Genomic DNA, 15,982 nt, shown 5'->3' with positions numbered 1-15,982 from the left:
AACCACGAAAGTTTTTTCATGAAGTTATTGACCATCTTGTCTCACAGTGGAATAAATGTATTAACAATTACGGTGATTACTTTTGAAATAATAAACTATTTATTCATTTTTTCCATTTGTTTCATTTTCATTTGACTGCCCAGTATGTCCTCTCTCCCAAGCCAACAGTGCAGTAGATTGAATGAATAGCAGAAATAAGTATAAACTACACAAATGGTTAAAGTCATGTAGTTTGGTCCAGAAAGGTGTTCTTATCCAGAAAGACATATTTTAATAACTTATCAGCAACTATAGATGATGTAGCTGCTAATGAAGTAACACTGCAATTTCAGAGGAGCACAAAAAATCTGCCGATTTTCGACTTCCAGTCCATTGACAAATTTGTAGTAGAAACAGTTGATGTGTATATTACCCACAAGGTCAAATAACAAATCACATAAAGGGTGGTTGTGGCTGGGAAGGAAACAGGATTGCAAAGAGTAACAGCAAAGGAGCAAGCCATCAGGAAGGGTGCTGTTCCAATCAAAACTGGAAGAATAACAGACTTCCCAAAGGAGTGACAAAACAACTGACCATTTCCTGAACTGTTGCAAAAAGATCATACTGACAGATTACAAATAGAGGCACAGTGTTGAGTTGCAAATTGTATATTCGGACTAGTGCCAAGAATACCAGCTGCCAGTTATGAACTGGCAGCTGGTATTGTAAGACAGAAAAGGTGGTCAGAAAAGGATTATCTTAGCTATTAGGCTCTTCGGGCTGATGAGACATTGAATTATAATTCACTAGACTTCTCAGTAGTGGAGAAAAAGAAATTGCAGATTGTTGATGTCATTATTCCAGGTGACAGTAGAGTTGCATAAGGTGGTGGAAGAGCTTCTGAGATAAGGAGCCCTGAAAATTAAATTTCTGCAACTTTGGGATAAATTGGTAAAAGTGATCTTAGCGGTTCTCTCCGACATTGGACACGTTACTAAGACATCTTGGTGGGCACTCAGAAACATTCAGCGAAGACAGAGGTCTGTTTCCCAGCTGCAAAAAGCCACATTACTGGGAAATTCGCATATTGTCCATTGGTACGATGATATGAATTTCAGTGTAGTGATCTCATTTACTTAATTAACTGTTGTCATTTATGTCAGTAACAATGATTTAAGATCAGTTTTAGGAAGGACAAACAGAGAAGTTAAATTTATTGTGGGACTTTTGAAACTGTTGTGTGTCTGCAGACGAGACCATGCAGAGGCAATGGAATACTGCTAGACCATTTTAATCTAAAAGTGTGCTTGCAAGAAGGGTTCATAGGAATTGAAAAGCACACTTAATGGTCACATGCTTGGGGAATTTAATAATGGTGAATTTACGCAAGATTATTATGTAGAGTTAAGAGAACTGGTGTCCAGTACAGACCGCAGAACAATTTTGTTTTCTCCATCACAGTTACGATGACAAAATAAATGAGTCTACTTACATGTTGTACACACTTCAACTTGGTAATGGTGCTGTACATTGGCAAGACATTAATATGTAGATGTAGAAGTCAGTAATGTAATAATGCAAATAGAAAAGAATGTAGTTAAACCACAAGAGAAGGAAGTACAGTAAGGCAGGGATGATTTGAGAGGGTAGTGTAGGAAATGAGAATAATGACTCAAGATACTAGTGATAAGAGAGAATGCGTGTCGTCATAATGATTCTCAGAGTTTTGTGCAAGTAGGAATTTATATGTTTTTGTTTGCTGAGTGGATAGCACATTAAATAGAATAATTAGCCTCATTTTCTTGAAGGTTCACAGGATTCAGTTATAAAGGATGAGAGTCAATGTGGATCTCTGAGACTGTGTGCACTACTGCCTAATTTTCTTTTGTTGCGCAAGAGCAGATGGTGTTTCGTGCCTGTGCACTGGTATTTTTCCTTTCTGTTTTTTCACTCCTGTTACTATATACAGGGAGTCACATTTAATTGTGGCCTCTGCAAGAACCATGTTAAACTTGATGTTTTTTAAAAAAAATATAGAGAGCACTGTTGTTTGTTTCAAGATGATGTACCTGGTACCTGCTTTTGCCACTGTAAATCACTGGAATGACATATTCTAAAACAGTACAATGGTCATAAGCATTTTCTTATGTGTAGCTATGTATCTTTTGTGCACCAGAATAGCAGATCTGTATAAGGGAATTTCATTGATATAACTATTTTCTAAAGCCAACAAGAAATTGTTCCATTCTTCACAAAAAATAGTGGTTCTCCATTGAAAAAGGAGCCAAAACAAAACAAAATTAACCAGCTTGAAGGCATTTTTATTTTTTTCAGGTCTACAGAATAGTTAATCTGCTATTCTGGTGCAAAAAATACTGTAGTCCTATTTAAATTCTTTAAAAAAATGTTGAAGTTCTGGATATTTACAGGTGTTGTCTCAGTTGTGTGTGTGTGTGTGTGTGTGTGTGTGTAAAATTTATTTTTATTTTTTATAGTTTTCTTATGAAATTAATGTATATTCAATTGCTATTCTTTCTTTTCCAGTCAACAATACCACATGCCTATGGCAGCGTCAAATGTACAATAGACAAAATATTAGCTTTAAGGAAGCAGTTGAAATCAGATGGTATATCTGTATCTGTGAATGACTTTGTTGTGAAAGCTGTTGCAAATGCATTGCTCCAGTATCCTGAAGTTAATGTACATTGGATTGATGGAAAGGTAAAACACACAATGGACTCTCTAAATTGTAATTCTAATAATGCCTGTCATGAGTGTTGTTGTTGTAATTTGATAGTGTGCATTTTTGCATTTATTTGTAACAAATATAACATTAATTAATAATATACTGAGTCTAAATCTGTGTGGGCACGGAGTCTTCTGTAAATAAGTTGTAAATAAAAGTGCCTGCTACTCAGTATTTAATGTATTCCAGAATTAATGTTTCACTATGCCATACATTTATATACACATTTCTTGTGATATTTATTGTGATGAAGAAAATGTGCCAAACAAAGCTCGTTTAGGAATGACACTAAGACATATTTACTTGTGTGCTTTCACATTCAATAACAACTTGGGATTTATTGTCTCTGCATGTGTAGAGTTTGTAACTGTTATTCTTTCATAGTTAATGAAATGGCAGTTAATCAGCTGTAATGATTCATTCTGATAAATCCTCATCTGTTTGGTAATGAACTAAAATTCCCAGATGTTTTCTGTCTTTTTACATGTTCATTAGGCTGCATTATGTATAGGACCCATTGCAATAATTTTCCATAGAACCTTGCTCACTGTTGTGGTTCATCTGCTTGTGTTTGCTGGAGTCTGTGAACTGATTTCCATGGGAAACTGTAATACACTTAATGAACTGTAGCCTCACTTCATTCGATTAGAGAGAGAGAGAGAGAGAGAGAGCAGGGGGGGGGGGCGGGGGGGGGGGGGAAGATTGCACACACACACACACACACACATATATGTACATGTGTTACAGTCAAAACCCGTGTTTAGTTAGAGCATGTCCTTACTAGTTTGTACTGAGCCACTTCATCAAAATGCGTTTTGCCTAGTTAAAACTAGTTTTAACAGACTTTCGCTTTTGACCAGCAGTAAATTCTAGTTGTAACTAAAGTTATCAGTATCAACTAGTTTCAACTAGTAAGAACTCATTCTAACTAAAGTAGACAGAACTAGTTTTCACTAAATTTATTTAGGGGCAAATATTAAAATGAAGAGGAACTATGTGACAAAACAGGCTAAAAGAATGAAGATGGCTTCAGATTCAGTACATGCCACTGTAGAAATCAGTGACAATATAATTATACTGATCCTGTTACCGACAGATCAAAAGCAGATCTCCCCAATATTATTGGAGTTGTTCTTCAGAAAGATGAACAGGGCTTGCACAAGATTGGAATGAAATAGGGGATACTCGACAAATTGTATTGCAGGTATGTATTTCTGAACTGATTTCAATAATTAAGGACAAATGTCAGACATATTCATTACTTCATTGATTTAATGCTTTGAAAATGTTGCTAACTATTCAAGTAATTAATACCTGCAATACAATTTGTCGAGTATCCCATATTGTTCAAGTAATTACTTGAACAATATGGGATACTCGACAAATTGTATTGCAGGTATTAATTACTTGAATAGTTAGCAACATTTTCAAAGCATTAAATCAATGAAGTAATGAATATGTCTGACATTTGTCCTTAATTATTGAAATCAGTTCAGAAATACATACCTGCAATACAATTTGTCGAGTATCCCCTATTTCATTCCAATCTTGTGCAAGCCCTGTTCATCTTTCTGAAGAACAACTCCAATAATATTGGGGAGATCTGCTTTTGATCTGTCGGTAACAGGATCAGTATAATTATATTGTCACTGATTTCTACAGTGGCATGTACTGAATCTGAAGCCATCTTCATTCTTTAAGCCTGTTTTGTCACGTAGTTGCCCTTCATTTTAATATTTGCCCCTAAATAAATTTAGTGAAAACTAGTTTTGTCTACTTTAGTTAGAAGTGTTCTTACTAGTTGAAACTGGTTGATACTGATAACTTTAGTTACAACTAGAATTTACTGCTGGTCAAAAGCGAAAGTCTGTTAAAACTAGTTTTAACTAGGCAAAACGCATTTTGATGAAGTGGCTCAGTACAAACTAGTAAGAACACATTCTAACTAAAAATGGATTTTGACTGTAACACATGCATGGACAAATATTTGACTATTTCTGCTTTTGATTAAGAACATAAATTTGAAAACTAAATAAACATGTCTTAAAAATAATATTTACTTTAATTCTACCTTCTGTCATTGAATATCTCAGAAATATTAAGACAAGGTACAATTAGTAGCCACTAATATCCTGTATCCAATGAATCTTATCAGTGTCAGCTCGTGTTCATGAGGATGCTACCTTGTTTTTGTGTGATGAAAGCTGAATTTTGGTAGTTAAAGCTACGTTTTGTTACAGATAGTTCATATTCCAACTGTGGATGTATCAATAGCAGTTGCCACAGATGCTGGTTTGATCACACCCATAGTGAAAAATGCAGCAGGCAAGGGTATCGAAACGATCTCAACAGAAATACGCAAACTGGCAGAAAAAGCACGATCTGGGAAACTCCAGCCTCATGAATTCCAAGGTGGAAGCTTCACGTATGTATCACAGAAATTGTTACTCCTAAAATAACTGCAAACAGTGTGCATCAGTTACATTTAGTTATTAGCATTAGTGCTTACTGGAAAACAGTGCTTTTCTCAATACCTACTACTTTGAAATGTGCAGAATATTACAGTATCTCCAGAGACAATACCACAGAAGTGGTGATGTCATTTTATGCAGGAAATACGCGCAGGTCTTGGACAGCTGTTTTTGTCATCACAAAGTAGTAAAGAGGCTTTGGTTTTTGACAAATCCCTAATGTCAGTGTGACTGTTGCTTCATATTGCAACTTGTGCAATAGCTGAACTCTTTTCCATATTGAGTTCTCAATTTCTCTTGTATAGTCTTTACAGCAATGTCACAAGAGTTATAGTTTCCAGGTTGCGTATAAAATATTAAATACAGGCTATAAATAGAGAAAATATTTAAAAATAGAAAATGCAAAAAAGATATTCTACCAGTAGATTTAAAAATGTTTAATGTTGTTACTAACAGCAATACATTACTACGATTTTAATGTTAGCCACAGACATGTGAGTACACTTTATTTGGCTTATTACTGTGACACAGTAGAAACACACAGTAAAGACAATAACTGATAAGTTTGAAGAAGCTAACTGGCCAATATTAAGGTCGATACATAGTTGAAGACAAAGCAAAAGTCGCCAACAGATACTGGCCGGTACAGTGAGTACAGAAGAGGATGAGTCCTCTGTGTGGCAGGCAAATGATTACAGCCGATTGGAGGTCACGGGATCTCACCAGATGATGTGACGTGAGCTCCAGGGCCTTGGCCTTTTCCCAGATCGCTTTTTGCAGAGACAGCTTTTAGGTTGTGATGCCACTTGTGGTGAGAGCTTTAGGTAAGGATTGATCTCAGACAGCTGTGACAGTTCCATGTCGCTGTCGGAGTCTGTTCCTACATGAACTTCACACACAATGGCCAGTGCCTCTTCGTCAATCTGGGAGGTGTTGCATTGGGCAACATTGAGTGTATTGGACATGAATGCTACAGGATGTTCAGAACCATCCATCTCCTTGTGGGACAGGACTACTCCGACACGACGCTGAATAACGCCTGTGGCAAGAAGGGGAATCCCTGGTGAAAATGGGATGAGGCACAGTACCCGTTTAAGTGCTGAAATAGCTGTGTCCCACTTCAGAGACCACCAGAACAGAACCCCTTTTTTCTGCAATGCGTATACTGGATAGGAAATTTTTGTAGCATGTTGAATGAAATGGCAGTAATAGTTAATTTTTTCTATAAAGAGTTGCAATTCCTTGGGATACTGGGGCTTGGGCACATTTTCTGTAGCATGGATGCCCTGCTTGGTGGGACAGTTCCTCTGTTTGCTAATGATAATACCAAGTTAGTCAACGAACTGTTGGAAAAATTTAGATTTTATAGTTTACATTTGGGGCCAGCCAGAAGTAATCAAGAAAACAAAGACTGCAAGTTCTGAGGGTGTTCATCAGTTGGTGTCCCTGTCACTGTGATGTCACCTAAATAATTGCAGCACGAAGGAATGTCCTATATCAGCTGTTCCAAGTAATACTGGAAGAGTGGTGGTGTGCTAGAAAAACCGAAGGTTTGTCTGTTATACCTGTAAAGGCCAAAGGTGTGTTGAGCACCAGTAGATCCCGACTGCAGTGGCAACTGTAAGTATGCCTCCGACAAATCGACCTTAGTACAACAGACACTATTTTGTAACTTAGAAAACAGGCCTTCTCTGCGGTGAACCGAAAAAGTGTCGATGATGTCCTGGGTATTAACGGCCTTAAAATCACCACATAAGCAGAGAGAGCCATCCAATTTTTTCATGATTCCAAGGGGCAAAGGCCCATTTGCATGATGAGAGAAGGGTAATCACCGAGGGCCTCCAACCTATCCAAATCTGCCTTAACCACATCCCAAAGGATGTGTGAAATTGAGCGGGGCCTGCAGGAAGCAAGGTACAGACCTGTTTGTCAGTGAATTTTTACATCTACATCTGCAGCTCTTCCTAAACTAGGGGTAAACAGATACAAGTATGAGGCACTTAAGTCATCAGTGCCGTGAAATGGAATCAATGTGGCAATCAAACACGCATTCTCCAAAATCAGAAACCCAAACTGTTCCAATATGTCTACCACAAAGACGTTTTCTGCATTACCAGAAGTAACAACCGAACAGGATAGTTTTTATAAACATTTTATAGGAGATATCCTTAGCAGGAATGCCTTTCATGTGAATGTTATGGCCACTGTACACTGTTACTCTCTGACAAGAAGGTTGTAGCAGAGCAGAATCTAATGCAACATAGGTAGTACTATTCATAAGAGAAGAAGATGCACCAGTATCCACCTGAAAAGGGACTTGCAAACCATTCACTCATAACATGGTTACCAATTTGACAGGTTGACATCTAGTGGGATGAGTCATTGTTTCAGTAGAGCATTATAATGCATGGCTTCAGTAGGAGAGCTGTGAGTAGATCCCATGAGGGAAAAGACGGGAGAACCAGACTCTGCATCGTACCTGTGGTTCCGGATGTCAGATGACCGATGCACACTTTTAATGTGACCCGTAATGCCACATGAAAAACAAATAGCTGATTGATGTGGACAGAGGGAGCGAGCGTGTTAGTGGAAACACTGAGTACAAGAAGGTAGACAATACGGATTGGAGTTCCATCGAGACGGAGAACCCAGAAAAGATTCTGAAATTGAGTTATGAGAGAAACTTGAACTGTCACTTCCCTGTTTGCTTGCCTTTAGACCATTTTGTTGGCATGGCATAACATGTTTACCAGAATGGCTGGCACGGGGATGTGATTTCCTGTTGCACTGATGCGAAGATTTTACTGTCAGACAAGCGGTGACAGCAGACACTGTGGGCTGAACCTCCCAATAGCTTTCGGTTTCCTATGTGAATTTGAAAACCTGAGGAGTTTTAAGGATTTTGTCTAAGGAGGGATCCATATGCCATAAAGCCTGTGAGTGGACTCTCTTGTTGGGTGAAAGATGGAGAAGCGAGTCCTGAACCAAGGAGTCTGCATACAATTGGCAACTTGATTCTTCAGAGGACATGAAAGCACAATGTTGACTAAGACCACGAAGGTCAGTAGGTTCCCGATGTTTGTGCACAATGTCTATAACGTTTCAAATGAGCATATGCCCACACAGGATTGACACCCATAATGGTCCAACTGCAGATAACTATGTTCAGCAAAATCAAACAATGGAAACTCCAGGTTGGGATATCAGTGATTGCTACTTACTGTAAAAGTGACAAACTAAGTTGCAGACAGGCACAATTAAAAGTGTAAGTATCTTTTAATTGTGTCTGTATGCAACTTAATGTGTCATTTTATGGTAAGGAGCAAACTAAAAGACAGACTATCAGGATGTTTCATGGGGTATAACTTTTACGGAGCAAATTCAACACACTATGAAAAGATCGGGAAACAAAAATGACTGTTTACAATCTCAATCGGTTACCTTGTAGGCAGTGAAGTGATGGAGCAGGTGTCATGAATATGTTTCCCTAAAATCAGTGCCATCCAAAAATGAAGGAAACAGTAGAATGATGAAGTATCTTGTTTGTAGTAGACAATGCTGTTATTTGTTGCTGTAGTAACACAAGCTACTGTTGCTGTTGTTCCAGTAACTGCCGATCAAGAAGTGATTGTTCCTGCTGTTACTGGAGCCACTGCTTCATAAATTGTTCATCCATGTTGTCCACTAAAGTAATGCAAAGGGTGTGCTATGACGAAGCAAGCTGGGAGAATTTTAATTCCTCTCTTGTTTTGCCTTCTGCCTCCTTAAATTAGTTTTTTCACTTTTAACAATTCACCATTAACATACATGAATATAAACTGGGACATTCAACGCCAAATCATCCAGCCAAAAGTAGATATAAAACCCAAGGTTTTTGGATTTTTTCCCAAAAATTATATGTGAAACGTATGCATAAAGATAAGAAAATATCCAAAGTTTAATCCAATTCTATCAAATAGTTTCTGAGTTATTACCATTTAAAGTCTTAGGCTAATTGTATTTCTAAGGGCGATTAAGACATAACTAAAGCGTGCATGCTTTTACAGAATTTGAAGCAAAATTGTTAGTTTTGAAGCTAGAGCCTTGATATTTTCACTGGTTTATTTTAATTAAATGCTGAAACTGACAGATCTACAAAATTAAGATTTATAATGTTCAATCATATTGAAAAACTGTACTGAAACTCAAAATATTGTTAATTTCAAAATTGTGACATACCGTACTTACTTGAATCTAAGCTGCACTTTTTTCCGGTTTTTGTAACCCAAAAAACCGCCTGCAGCTTAGAATCGAGTGCAAAGTAAGCGGAAGTTCTGAAAAATGTTGGTAGGAGCCGCCACAACTAACTTCTGCCATCGGATATATGTAGCGCTGCACAGGCATGCTTTGCAGGCACAAAGATAAATACTGGCGCCAAAACCTCTGCACCAGTAAATAAATTTAAAAAAAAGGTAGTAGACGAGTTTTTTTCTCCGCCCCGAGTTTCAACCACTGCATTTTCATATATTATAGCACTGAAAGACCTAAGTTGAAACAAGGCCCCGGGAGTAGACAACATTCCATTAGAGCTACTGACAGCCTTGGGAGAGCCAGTCCTGACAAAACTCTACCATCTGGTGAGCAAGATGCATGAGAAAGGCGAAATTCCCTCAGAGTTCAAGAAGAATATAATAATTCCGATCCCAAAGAAAGCAGTTGTTTCACAGATGTGAAAATTACAGAACTATCAGTTTAATAAGAAACAGCTGCAAAATACTAACGCGAATTCTTTACAGACGAATGGAAAAACTGGTAGAAGCCGACCTCGGGGAAGATCAGTTTGGATTCTGTAGAAATGTTGGAACACGTGAGGCAATACTGACCCTATGACTTATCTTAGAAGAAAGATTAAGGGAAGGCAAACCTACGTTTCTAGCATTTGTAGACTTAGAGAAAGCTTTTGACAATGTTGACTGGAATACTCTCTTTCAAATTCTGAAGGTGGCAGGGGTAAAATACAGGAAGCGAAAGGCTATTTACAATTTGTACAGAAAGCAGATGGCAGTTATAAGAGACTAGGTACATGAAAGGGAAGCAGTGGTTGGGAAGGGAGTGAGACAGGGTTGTAGCCTCTCCCCGATGTTATTCAATCTGTATATTGAGCAAGCAGTAAAGGAAACAAAAGAAAAGTTCGGAGTAGGTATTAAAATCCACGGAGAAGAAATAAAAACTTTGAGGTTCGCCGATGACATTGTAATTCTGTCATAGACAGCAAAGGACTTGGAAGAGCAATTGAACGGAATGGACAGTCTCTTGAAAGGAGGGTATAAGATCAACATCAACAAAAGCAAAACGAAGATAATTGAATGTAATTGAATCAAGTCGGGTGATGCTGAGGGAATTAGATTAGGAAATGAGACACTTAAAGTAGTAAAGGAGTTTTGCTATTTGGGGAGCAAAGTAACTGATGATGCTTGAAGTAGAGAGGATATAAAATGTAGACTGGCAATGGCAAGGAAAGCGTTGCTGAAGAAGAGAAATTTGTTAACATCGAGTAATGATTTAAGCATCAGGAAGTCGTTTCTGAAAGTATTTGTACGGAGTGTAGACATGTATGGAAGTGAAACGTGGAAGATAAATAGTTAAGACAAAAAGAGAATAGAAGCTTTCGAAATGTGGTGCTACAGAAGAATGCTGAAGATTAGATGGGTAGATCACATAACTAATGAGGAGGTATTGGATAGAATTGGGGAGAAGAGAAGTTTGTGGCACAACTTGACTAGAAGAGGGGATCGGTTGGTAGGACATGTTCTGAGGCATCAAGAGATCACCAATTTAGTACTGGAGGGCAGTGTGGAGGGTAAAAATCGTAGAGGGAGACCAAGAGATGAATACACTAAGCAGATTCAGAAGGATGTAGGTTGCAGTAGGTACTGGGTGATGAAGAAGCTTGCACAGGGTGGAGTAGCATGGAGAGCTGCATCAAACCAGTCTCAGGACTGAAGACCACAACAACAACAACAATCCAATGAAGTAAATAGAAATTCTGTATTGTTCATCTTCCAATGTAGCAGCCTTTCACATATTCATGGCAACAAAAATAAATTTCTTTACACAAAAATACCAGCAATGCACAAGGCTTTAGGATTGTGCACGAGTTGACACGCTGGGGCTCATAAAGATTTCACGTAGCGGCACCTGTTGCTTCGTGGAATTTTGTGAAGTGCTTGTTGGTGTTAGTGAACCGTAATGAAGCGCTTTCATTATAGTGCCAAATTCAAGAGGGGAGTTATTTTTTTTTTGCGGAACAAAGTTCTAATTGTGCTGCAAGTCTGTGATACTGGATTGATGAGAGCAATGTCAGGCGATGGCGACTGGTGAGAGATAAATTATTTGAATGTTCAAGTAGCAGGAAAGCATTTGGTGGGCCAAAGTGTGGCCGATATCATGCACTAGGAGTGATTTTAAATGAATCTATTAAGGAACAGCGTCAGAAATTCCTGCCTGTGAATGCCGAAATTTTAAAAATTATGGCACGTGAAATTGCTAGAGAGCAACAAATCGAGAATTTTAAGGCCAGTCGCAGCTGGATTGATCTGTTTATGAAGCGCTGGGGTTTTTCACTTTGGAGGTGAACTTCATTTGCACAGGAGCTGCCGAAAAATTATGAAGAAAAACTTTTGGAATTTCAGCACTTCATAATTAGGCAGTGCACAGAAAAGCAATACCTTCTTATTCATATAGGATATGCTGACCAAACTCCCGTATATTTTGACATGCCGTCAAAGTATATGGTTGACGTCAAAGGAAAGAAAGTGTTCTTACATCAGGGGGTGAAAAACAGCCGATGTCCGTCATGCTGGCTTGCACAGCAGATGGATATAAATTACCCCCATTCATAGTTTTCAAGTGAAAGACTTTACCAAAAACGGAAGTGTTTCCAAAAACTGTGTAATTGTATGAGCAAACGAAACTGGGTGGTTTTCGGGGGACATGGTGCTGGAATGGATTAGGTGTGTGTGGAATCGTTGTTGTGGTGCAATGCTTGGTTTACGCAGTCTGTTGGTATTAGATGTGTACGCAGGCCATTAAACACCCGCAGTAAAACGAAAATTAGAGGAAAGCAAAACGGACCTGGCAGTAATTTCGGGCGGGATGACATCAATTCTGCAACCACTTGATGTCTGTCTGAATAAACCATTTAAGGACAAGCTTAAACGCATGTACACAGACTGGCTTTCGAAAAGCGACAGACAGCTGACACCAACAGGATGTGTAAAACGCGCAAGTTTGTCGCAAGTGTGCCAATGGATTTATGATGCATGAAAATGTATTCCAAATCAGACTGTGCAACAAACATTAAAAAAATGTTCGATATCCAATGCACTAGACTGTATGGAGGACGATGCACTGTATAAAGAAATGAGCAACAAAGAATCGAGTGATGGTGATTCAGAATCATGACTCATATTTTAAACATTTCATATAAGATGTATTACAAACCTAATAAAATTTTGTTCTAAATTCTAATTTCTAAGTTATTTTCATTCTTATAAAATAAGTGTTGCTGCTCTGCATTGCACAGGATGGAAAAGTCTGGAGAGCTGCATCAAACCAGTCTACGGACTGAAGACAACAACAACACACCCTGCATTTCAAGTCATCACTAAATATCTACTACGAAAATCCGACTGGCAAGGCTGTTTGGAATGTATGTCAATATGGCCAACTCTACGTTCTGAATTTTTTCCTACCTGTGACAAGAGATGGTTGCTAATAGGAACTTTTATAAATCGTGATTCACATGCAGTATTCTCTTCACCATAAGAATGATACAAATGTAAACATTACGCCATGTATTATTTCGTGTTTGCTGCTATCTCATTTAAATCCTGTCTGCCTAATAAATTATGAAACTAGAGCGAGACAACAGCAAACGCGGAAGAATATACATATCATGTCATGTTGATATTCATATTATTCTTATGCTGAATAGTGATACAGTCAGAAATGAAGCACGGCAACTGACTAGATTTTTAAATCTAAGATGATTCTAATTTCCGTGCAGAATGTAATGTACTAAAGAGGCGTCTGCAAAGATTTTCAAACGGAGAAAAATTTTCGCTAAACTCTCGTTCAGAACATTTCCTATCATACGCAGTCTATTATTTGGTTTTTGTTGATCATTATCAAATAAAGCAGCAGTGTAAGTAACAACAAATAGCAGTCTCTTTGCTATTGTTTCACTAATGATACAATTGCTCTCTTTTTATTTATTGTAACCGGCTGTAGTGCACATAAAAGCAAGCCATGCTGCGAGCGGTGACAGATCGTAAACACTCGTTATCAGAATGCAACAAACAATGCACGACACAGTACAATAATGCATTTTCAGCTTAGAGTGACGTAAACACCTATAACAAAGAGAACGGCACTTATCAGATCAAAGCAAAATAAGCAATTGATTCAAACCAGACGAAGCACATGAAAAAGGAATGGTACCTGTATAAATACGGATGGAGCGCCTGGTGCATAGTAATGGCTACCTGGTGAAGCCAAACTACTGTAGCTGTATCTTCATCCATTCGACCTAAATTGTTTCTCATGTTACAATGGACCAAATTTATGTCGATTTGGAGGTGCGATATAAAACTTTTCTCTCCCCTTGAATTTCAAGTCTCAAATTTCAGGTGCGGCTTAGATTTGGGAAAATTTTTTTTCCGTGATTTCGAGTCTCATTTTTCAGGTGTGACTTAGATTCGAGTGCGGCGTGGATTTGAGTAAATACAGTAGGCATAGAAAATTATGAATAGCTAAAATCTCCTTCCAAATAACCCAATGCAACCATATATTTTTGAAAACAGCATAAAATTACCTTTGAGATGATGCAAAAAATTTGGTGGGGTTCTGAGTTGTAACAATTTTTTCTTACATTGAAGTGGAAACAAGTTTTATCTATTCAAAATGTATGGAATGGCTATTTTAAGATTCAAAATGGTTACAGTAGAGGTTATATAGAAGTATAAGGTTTTAAAACTATAATTTGGAAGATCAGCTACTTAAAACAGTACATCTTTTGTTATGTATTTTTAAATTGGGTCAAAGATTTTACTGTAGTTGTAATTTTATTTGTCTTTTTTGTTTTATTTAACTGAAGTCAAAGTCAAGAAACATACAACATTTTTTGAAACAAATACTAACAAAGAGATAGAGGGGCTGGACAGTACTTACCTCAGCTCAGTACAGCCGATAGATACACATAAAACAGAACTGAAAATTTACGTTCCTAGCTTTCGGAACTTTGTTCCTTCATCAGGGAGGAGAGAGGGGAAAAAAGGGAAGAAGGGAAAGTGGATTCAGTTACTCACAACCTAGGTTATGAAGCAACAGGGAAAGGTAAACAGGGAGGGTAGCAAGGATGGAGGCATGGTTGTCAGAGGGAAGCCAAAGATATTCTACTGTAAGTCTTTCTTCCCTTTTTTCCCCTCTCTCCTCCCTGATGAAGGAACAAAGTTCCGAAAGCTAGGAATGTAAATTTTCAGTTCTGTTTTATGTGTATCTATCGGCTGTACTGAGCTGAGGTAAGTACTGGCCAGCCCCTCTATCTCTTTGTTAGTATCTGTTTCACATCTCTGTGAGATTTTCCACAACATTTTTTGAGTCATGTGAAGTGTGTTGGAAGTTCAGATAAGGCAGTACTACTATGCAAGTATGCACATCAAAAATTCACCAGTCAGCAGTCTGCCTGCTGTTTTCCATCAAGACATGAAATTAAAGTCAGGACATGAAACCCTCTCTCCTGAAGTGTTCAGTAGGTTCATTACTAAATCTTTCATGTGAAAATAGTTCACTGACAAAAAGCAAAGAAATTTATTTAATTTCGGAAAACTTGTGTAAAGAAGAAGTAGAAATTTTAGTTTGGCATACTAATAAGCAGTACAGTGAAACAGATGATATTTGTTCCCATCATTTGTGTTATTTTTTAAAGTATTTTGAAAAGAACCAAAAATCCTGCTGTGATCCATTTAAGAAACATTCTGTACCTTTAACAAAGAAGAAAGATTTGAGGATAATTACCCTGGAAAAGCGAAATATGTTAAGGAAAATAAGAACACTGTTTTAGTGCCAGGAAAGCTGTTGTGCAGTACATGTAGAAAATTGTTGAATGGGACAACACCTACTTTAGATCATCAAGATATTGCTCTACTTGAAAGTGGTGAAGCAAATGAGGGTGAATTAACCAATGCAAAAAGATTAGTAGAAAGAGAAAAGTTGAATGAAATGCTTTTAGGGTTGGATGTAACACCACTTCAACGTCAGTCATTATCTACCCAATCGAAGAAAAAAAATGCCAAAAAGAAGTTTAAAAAGGCAAAAGACTAGGTTAAAAAAAAGCTGCCATTTGTTTTGAAAGTACAAGAATTCAACGATTCAAGTGAATCTGACAGTACAAGTAATGGTAATAAATTGAAGACAAAATCTAAGGATCTTGATCATTTAGTGGATACTATAAAGGAAAAACTCAAGACAAACTTGACCAAACAGGAAAAAATACAGATATTAACAATCACTCCAAAGTCTTGGTCGTGCATAAAAGCAGTGGAAAAATATAATGTATCGGAATAGTTTGTGCGAAAAGCCCGAACGCTTGCAAACGAGAAAGGTATTTTGGCTTTGACAGAATCCAAACATGGCAGAACCCTTCCCCAGTAAACAATAGACACTGTCCAACTGTTTTATGAAGATGATGAATTTTCTTACATAAGCAGAAAAGAATTCTTTTATGCAACTTAGAGGAACTACTTAT

General features: G+C 37.7%; 1 protein-coding gene across 2 annotated transcripts in view; it reads left to right on the top strand.

Annotated features, from left to right (window-relative positions):
• Window positions 1-15,982, top strand: part of LOC126412785 (pyruvate dehydrogenase protein X component, mitochondrial-like) — a 140,608-nt gene that overhangs the window by 67,573 nt on the left and 57,053 nt on the right. For both annotated transcript variants that reach the window (XM_050082559.1, XM_050082558.1), the window contains exons 6-7: window positions 2,524-2,700; window positions 4,966-5,150. In XM_050082559.1, the coding sequence (XP_049938516.1) occupies window positions 2,524-2,700; window positions 4,966-5,150 (362 nt within the window). The remainder of the gene's footprint in view (window positions 1-2,523; window positions 2,701-4,965; window positions 5,151-15,982) is intronic.

Source organism: Schistocerca serialis, chromosome 7 (assembly GCF_023864345.2).
Source record: "Schistocerca serialis cubense isolate TAMUIC-IGC-003099 chromosome 7, iqSchSeri2.2, whole genome shotgun sequence".
Classification (NCBI taxonomy): Eukaryota; Metazoa; Arthropoda; class Insecta; order Orthoptera; family Acrididae; genus Schistocerca; species Schistocerca serialis.
This window is presented reverse-complemented; position numbering and strand designations above follow the sequence as displayed.